Below are 8263 nucleotides of genomic sequence, written 5' to 3' on the forward strand. Positions count from 1 at the left end.
ATTGATTTTTAGGATCTCATGGTGGGCACGTGCCCACCCAGACCCCTCTAGATCTGCCCTTGGATGTAAATGCAACAACCATCTATCTATTAGCGATTAGGCTAATTACCAAAAACAAATGTACATTAATCATGTAAACTATGAGAAAATTTGAGAAATTTCTGTACAAAGTTCAAATGAAATGGCTTTGCCTTTGTCAGTAATGTACTGGTGTTGTATTCTGTACTACTCGTAGATGTGTGATTGTGGTTATCTTTACTGGAGCTCTCCCACAGGTGCTTCATTTAGCCATAGAAAATGAATAAAGTCATATAACTTTGCACTCACACTTACCTGTTTACAATTGTCACAATTATTAATACGTTACTCTTATTTTATGTTACAACTTATTCCGTCCCAATTATTTGTTTACTTATATGTGACTGAAATAGTCCTCACAAAGAATAAAAAATGTAAGCAGAAGATTGGGACGGAGGGAATATGTACAAAAATATAAAAATTCCAACAGTACCTTGTATGGCGTAGGATTTAATCTCCTCTTATGATCTGGGCGCATTTGCTTCAGCTGCTTCAAGCACCTCTCCCTTATGTCTTTTAGTGGTGGCATGGATTCTCTCATTTTGTCTATAACAGACATTCAATTGACCAACAAAATTAACACTAACGTAATATGAATACGAAAATACTATAATCTACGACAACTTCGAAAACTGTCAGCATTGAACTGTCCTTGTGACTTTCCTTCAGAATAAAAAATTAATACAGTAGAATTTATATTCCAAAAAATGTTCATAATAGGTGAAAAGAATATTAAGGTACGAAATCCCCCATTTCAATATCGAGTACCCCTTTCTAAGGACCTCAGTAGTTTTTCAGGTTCGGCATTCCCCTTGTAATTGTATAGTTGTATTTCATTAATAATAACGGAGCCTGAAGGTTCTTGATGAGACCTTGTGCAAGATAATACAGGATTGTACAAATGAATCTCGTAGCAGAGTATTTAAGAATAGCATACCTGAGCTACCACTCCAATAACACTTGAATAGCTCTTCAACATGTTGTGGTACTACATGTGCTCTTTTGGACTCGGTGAATGGATGCCGGCAGAGAATTCTCTCCCCGATCTGGTAATGAGATCTCATAATTAAGTACTCATGCTAAATCACCAAGAATAAAATATATGACATATTGACATGTAAGACATGGTTTCTTAGTCTCTGACTCTCTGCTAAGTTCATACCTTAGGAGCTGGTTCATTTTCTCCGATCATCAAGTCCACAAGAGCATATCCCTCTTTCCCGTACAATCTGTAGCATCGTTTCTTACATGGAATGGAGACCTAAAATATCAGGCAAGTGTCAGAGTTTTTTTTTTTTTCTTCTTTGAGAACATTACCGTCTAACATTTGATAGTATACCAGTGCTAGAAGGAACACAAACGAACCTTGGAAACATCTTCAGATAGTTTCATACGAGGCTGGTTATTAATCTCAACAAGCTTGAACACACAACCTAATGCAGATTGAGCATAGCATGTCACCAAATACGTCCCTATTCCATATGCATCCACTTGATGACCCTGTCTATGCAACAAATATGAAATTACAGTCGCACAATACACTGACTCCCTCTCTTTCTCCATATAATTCATTTTCCCCTTTAGAGACACACTCAATCAAATCTCCAATTTTTCTCAAAGTACCTTTTTTTCAATTGAAATTCAAATTCCGCCCCGGAAAATGAAAACAATTTATATGAAAAATGGAGGGAGCATAGAAATCTTTTAGCTAAAGAGAGAGTTCGGTGACTGATTAACCGAAAAAATCTTAAAACATGCCACCTCCGGCTCCAAAGACAAATAAACCCCACACCAGAGGCCAAAGTACAGAAGACCTCAGCTGAAAATAAATAATTGGAACACAACTACTCATTATTCTATAGTGTTTTGCAAGCGCTGCTACAGTGTATATCACCCAGTGATCTAGCCTCAACCTCGCCTCACTTTAGAAGTGAAGACATTGCAGTAAAACTAATAGCAGCTTCAAGTTCAGAAATTAATTCAATATCACAGCAATGATTTAGCATTTTAGCTATACTAACCAGGAGGTGACTAAAAATCATCCCCTTTATGAGTATATAAAAATTTAAAAACAAACGTCTCATTTTATTGTCAAAACCTCTTTTCTATAATAAGTGCAAAGTAGCAAACATTTTTTCCCCTACAAACTTGGCTAAGAGCGGTTTTGTATGAAGGTAATATTATTGTTAATGTGAAGCAAAAGATAAAAGATAAGCAACAACAATATTCTATTACCTGCTTGTTTAGATGATCCAATGTTTCCTCATTAAGGTCATTGCTTGCAGTAATACTCATGTTTCCAAAACCAGGTACTCGGAACTCCGTCTCAATCGCTTGAAAGAACTTGCGAGCTTGACAAGACAAATAGGCTAGGTCACCCGAGTCCAGTCTAATTCCCATGGCTGCATACCTGAAACCATAGCATGAACTATAAAGTTAAATGAGAGAAAAAACTTGTGATAATACAAGAAACGATTTCTGCAGAATGAGCAATCTAACGACCTGATACCAGACAACTTCTTATCCTAATCACGACAAGAGGGACTTCAGCTGAAAGAACAAGTTTAAAAAGGAATAGGAAAAACCCACCAGTTTTCAGATGTAGCCACCTTTTTCTTAAAAAATAATTATCTAAAACGGATGGCTAATCATCAACAGAAAGTCATCTAATTTCTAAGCAAGGTGATTAGTTTAACATGAACAAAGACGAGCATCAATAACTTTTAGTCAAAGCAACAATGTCTAACAAATTGATGTTTCACCCAGGAATATAGAGAAGATAAAAGTTTCCAATGTAACAACCAAGCTAATTAACAAATGCATTTCTGTTTCATACCCTAGATCTCTGAGAGCCAACGCAACTGCACAGAAGTTTGGTATTCCACTCCTCAAAACCTGGTAAAATTGATTTCAGGGGTTAAGGACTTCCATAACATAGCAATAATAAAGCTACAAATCTTTCAACATATAAGATAAAGGGCTGTATATACTAAGATTAAGATCCACTCATACATCAAAATGAAAGTTTATTTACAATGTTTTCCTCATTTGAATGAGATAATCTACTAGTCGGAACTAAAAACAATTCAATTGTTTAATAACTGAAGTGAGACAAATATTGTAACTAACCTATTGTAGCATGGAAAGCGTATAAGGTTTAGATTACATCCAAATGACTAACAAACTTGATATTCATTATGAACAAATATGAAAACTGTTGCGTCAAATAAAGCTCACAAGCAGAAAGTAAAACTATCAAAGAAAGATAGGACAAATTAAGAAGACAATACAATAAGTTTCACTTACATCATATGTGTCCACTAGTGCCAGAAAGTTGCTAGGAAATGCCAGGGCGTACGACGTGAAAGCTGCTAACTCACTTAAATTTGTCTCACTGAAGCCACTTGACAAAAACTTAGTTCTCTATGAAAAATACGAAGAACGTTATAAGTTTCAGCATAGCAACAATGTCACAGTAACAAATGGTCAAGAGAGTCAGCAGCGGCAGAGCCAGAAACCCTTGAGTATTGGTCATTTTAGTTTTATTGCATTTTCGTTTGTTCATTTTTATTACAAGGTCTTTATATAAAAAAAATATTCAGAGGGCATATTTCAATACTCAAGTGTTCGTAAAATTGAGTCAAGACCCCATAAGGTATAAGGTGGTTATAAATATAATATTCCGTGCAACTGGAAGACAGTATCTTCCAAAAAGCAAGCAAGTATTTCAATAGTGTTCCTAAACTTGAGTAGCAAATGACTCCAACATCAAATTGCTAGGAAATCTACAGGTCATAGGCATGCAATCCTTCGTACTTACAAATGTTCCATTCGTGTAGTTTACCGTCATATATATAATTTCACATAACTACTTTGCACTGAGGTGAAAAACTCTGTTATGATGAACTGAAATGTAGATCATAGTCATTTATTCAGTATAACATCAACATCCCAGAAGGGCTACACTTAAAATACCTGAATTTTAGCCAACCACGCCTGAACCTGACTGACAAAATCCTCACATTTAGTTGAGCCATCAGCACTTTGCAGTGACTTCTCCACAATTTCATCCATACTCTGCAGGATAAGAATTGAGTTGAGATAGAAGTAAAACCTTTGTTTTTACAGGTGCCCAATGTTTTTCAAAAGGGAAAATGCATACCAGTTAATCATCATATCACATAGTTTCACTGGTAAACGGAGTGATAGCTTTTGTTATTTTCTGCTAGCTCAAAATACTGGATTTTACACAATTGCAAAGTCCACAAATAACACATTGATTTAGTTCCTTACAAAAGTAATCGCAAAATATTACTCCGTATTTGCTATGAAATAAAATTACAAGTCCCCTGCCCAAGCAAAACCTACTCTTGTGAAGGATTATTACCAGAACTCCCGGCGTGACCTTAAAGACCAGTATTGGACACAGAGCCTTGCTCATTTGCAATGTACAAATTAGTGGTTTGAAATACATATTTGCATGTCTTTTTCCAGCCTAGTTAACAACTCTAATTCAAGATCAAAAAACATAAATGATTGACAGATTTTTTTTAACTTTCCTACAGCATTCTACTGTGAAAAAAACAGATAGAAAGGCAACAAACATGATCTGCCTCAACCTACCTATCCCACTTATTCCCACCAATATGAATTTTTATAGATTCTGCGTATAAACCTTACAACATATTCATTAGAATCATCATGAAAGACACTGATGTGTTGAGCACATCATTTGGATTGGCACTTACCATAAATGAGCTGACAAAGGCATGTGAATGTGTTCCTTTGAGCGGTATTGCAAACAATCGTCCAGCTGCAACATTGCTATAGCACGGGAAAAACAGTTGCTTAGTTGGCGGCTTGGTGCAACATGACGTATGTACTAAGGTTGTATTTGCAATGTTAAACAAGGGTAAACAATCATTTACTACAATATGATCCATGTCCAATAGTATTTCATTTAGTAAGCAGGCCAAAAGTAACACAGAGCACAACCTGCGCTTGTTTAAAGTATAATTTTATCTTTAAACCTTAAAACGACCAGAAAAATTACAGATAATTATGTTTCCCAACAGAGTTCCCAACATATACTAAAACAAGTAAACAACATTGCAACACGGGAGCTTTACTTCTGCCCGTACAAACCTCCAGGCTCCAACACGACAACAGAAACAAATAAAACATTGAGTAATTGAATGCTAAGAGCCTTTCAAAAAATTACCTTGTTGCATCAAAACCACCCATGTAGCAGTATCTCGAAGCACTAATTCCTCCATCCGGCCCCTTCATTAAGGTAAAAGTTTATTTATTGACAAGACATTTTCAGGTACTGAATCTTACTAAAGGAGGGTATTTAAAGTTAAGACCTGCGCCCTTCTAAGACCAAACTCAAGTAGTAATTTGTCATTTCCAGCAACTATTCGATGCCTTGCAGCATTAGTTGCTACCAGTGATGCAAAATTGACAAGGTTGACAAGAGTTGTTTCCAGCAGTTGAGCCACCTGAATTGACACAACAACAACATTAGGAAGCTTCAGTGAGTAGTTGTAAATATCATGAAGAGTAAAGCACTGAATCAGAGTGCAATAGGCATAAAGTAATGAATATAAGACCAATGTCTTAATCACTCACAGCAACAGGCCCTTCTACCCTTATAAGAGGCACCCTTGGGAAAACAACTGATCCTTCCGGAATAGCATAGACTTCAACTTCCGAGCAATCTAATTTTCGTAGATAATCCAGAAAACCCTCCTGACATTATAAGAGCAGGGCTGCAGGTTAAAGGATAATACATAAAGCATACATTTGGCAGGCTAAGTATAAACACAGCAAACTGTAAGTCATACATTTACAACTTGCAAGCATCTACCAAGAATCATCTACCAACATGAGCAAGTTCGGACGGAAGATAAAAAATGGTTAGGAGGTTTCAGAAAAAGAAAGCTGAATCAGAGCGACCGCCAAATAACTTCATTACTCCTAATTTCCAAATGGAACTTCATATATTTCCATTTGTATTTGCCACAACATTGTCGTTCTATTTACAGTCAATTAGTGTAGCTGTGCGGCTGTGCCCTCGCTTATACATAAGATTTTTCTAATTGCCTAATTATGAATCTTGTAGACTTACTAGATTTAATAAGCGCGCAGTCATAGCCCCATACAACTACAAAAAGGATCTTGTAGCCTTATTAGTGCAGCTAATTGCAACGAGGCTTCTAACATGTGAGCTTTCAACCAAGGCAACTGTCGATTTTGCTACATTAATGTCTACGCAAGGTTGAGTACGATGCAAGCCAACAGGAACAAAATGACATTGCAGTTTTCAAGTGACAGTCATGCAACATTCAGTAGAGCATACCTCACATTTACCAGGCATGGCATCTCTAATAAAATCAATATCCTCCTCCGTAAACTTGAAATTGGCTATGAATCTTACGCATTCTTCTAGACCGGCAAAAACAGTGTATTCACCACCAAAGGGACTCTTTCGGAAAAATAAATCAAACCTGCAATATAGAAATTTAACAGGCATTCACTGCTCACCGTAATTATTGCAGACGAGTAACTATATGTAACTTCAACTATTGCCAATTGCTTTATAATGAAAGCCTATGTTTCTTAACCGAGTGATGACGTGGACCCAATTTTGGACTTAGGATTGGGAACAGTCAAGTTATGACTCCAGCACATTAGGTCGAACACGTGTTAGGTCCGGTCCAAAAGCGCGCGGGTCTATCAAACCTCAAATATTCGAGAGTAGAGCGTGTTTAATGACCGCGCCCCTGCCTACAAGTAACTAAGTCTCGTGTATGATACGCTGTTATACGCATACAACAGTCTTATTTACACGATAATTCGTGAAAAACTTTTCACATCTAATACGATACGAGTATACCAAGCAATGCACGAATTTGAATTTTGTATAATCAAACTTAAATAATGGAGGAGTAAAATTAAAATAAAGGAGAACTAATTACACAGCACGCTCAGTATGTTTGCCGGCTTTCCAGTAAGCGTAAGCCATTGTATACTGATACAAATCTGTCAACAATGGCGTCACCATTGGATTCGTCGGTCCTTGTATTACTGAACGACGTCGTTCTACATCGTTCGTCATCTTGTCCTTCTTCATCTCCATGTTTGATATTTTCTCAATTTTCTAGGGTTCTTTCGGATTTTGTTTATTTGTTTCGTGATCAACACGCTTTTATGTTTATTTATATCTTTTGGTTTTGTGGAGCTGATGTTGGGGCCTTGGGGGGATACGGGATACCTGCAGACGGCTGGACTCTTCAATTCTGTTGGAACTTGGAAGAGACCACAACGGCCTAAACGGTTATGCTAATTATCCAATCACGCGGCTGGTAACTCTACCCTAATTTTATTGTACGACGGTCTTTTTCGTCTTTCTTGGCAAAATATGACCACCTTTTACCAAAAAGTGACAACTTAAAACCAAAAAAAAAAAGTCATTTTTTTCATTATATATAATAAATAGTCATTTTTTTTTTGTTATAAAAGGTGGTCACTATTTACTATTCCGTAGACACATTTTTATCATTATATATATATATATATATATATATATATATATATATATAGAGAGAGAGAGAGAGAGAGAGGAGATTGGATTTGGTGTTTTTGGTTCTTATGGTGAGTTGTGAGTTGGGTGAATCTCAGCCATGAGATTAAATTAGAGATGAGTGGCCAAGATTAATCTTAGTTGTCATATAAAAGCATTGTTATTTAGTTTATTTTCTCTTTTTTTTTTTTTTTTTTCTCTCTCTTCTTTCCCTCATTTACTCTCTAACCGATTTCTCTCTAATTAATTATCCACATTCTTTGCTAAATGGTTTATATAATCATCACAACCGCAAACGTTCTCTCTCTGCTATTGTTATTGTGTTATTCTTCTTCTTTGTTCGTCTCCTTCGCTTTTTCTCCCGTTTTCGTTTCTCGTTCATCATCTTCCTTCCTATTGAAGGTAATTTCATGTCATTTTCCTCTTTTATTTTGTTATTTTGTTTTATTTCATGCTTTTGTATGCTTTTTTATTCGTTTTTCAGTGTAATTATCGCTAGGTTTACTTAATCGAGTACTTTAATTTCGTTATTGCGTTTATGCAGTTTTTTCATTGTAATATTATGCTGCATTTTTGAGTTTCTGATTTTTTCCTGAACTT

The 8263-nt window shown here is 36.1% G+C and overlaps 1 protein-coding gene across 1 annotated transcript; it reads right to left on the reverse strand.

Moving 5' to 3' along the window:
• Positions 1-105: 105 nt before the first annotated feature.
• LOC141643497 (nicotinate phosphoribosyltransferase 2-like) lies at positions 106-7432 on the reverse strand. Its single transcript, XM_074452682.1, has 15 exons — positions 7059-7432; positions 6440-6587; positions 5710-5829; positions 5445-5579; positions 5300-5361; positions 4827-4902; positions 4054-4155; positions 3385-3501; positions 2915-2973; positions 2314-2488; positions 1444-1578; positions 1241-1339; positions 1016-1124; positions 512-624; positions 106-333 (listed from the first exon to the last, which is right to left on the reverse strand). Exons 1-15 carry the CDS (start codon positions 7217-7219, stop codon positions 256-258), a joined length of 1689 nt encoding a protein of 562 aa, XP_074308783.1. The 5' UTR covers positions 7220-7432; the 3' UTR covers positions 106-255.
• Positions 7433-8263: the final 831 nt, after the last annotated feature.

Source organism: Silene latifolia, chromosome 2, assembly GCF_048544455.1.
Source record: "Silene latifolia isolate original U9 population chromosome 2, ASM4854445v1, whole genome shotgun sequence".
Lineage (NCBI taxonomy): Eukaryota > Viridiplantae > Streptophyta > Magnoliopsida > Caryophyllales > Caryophyllaceae > Silene > Silene latifolia.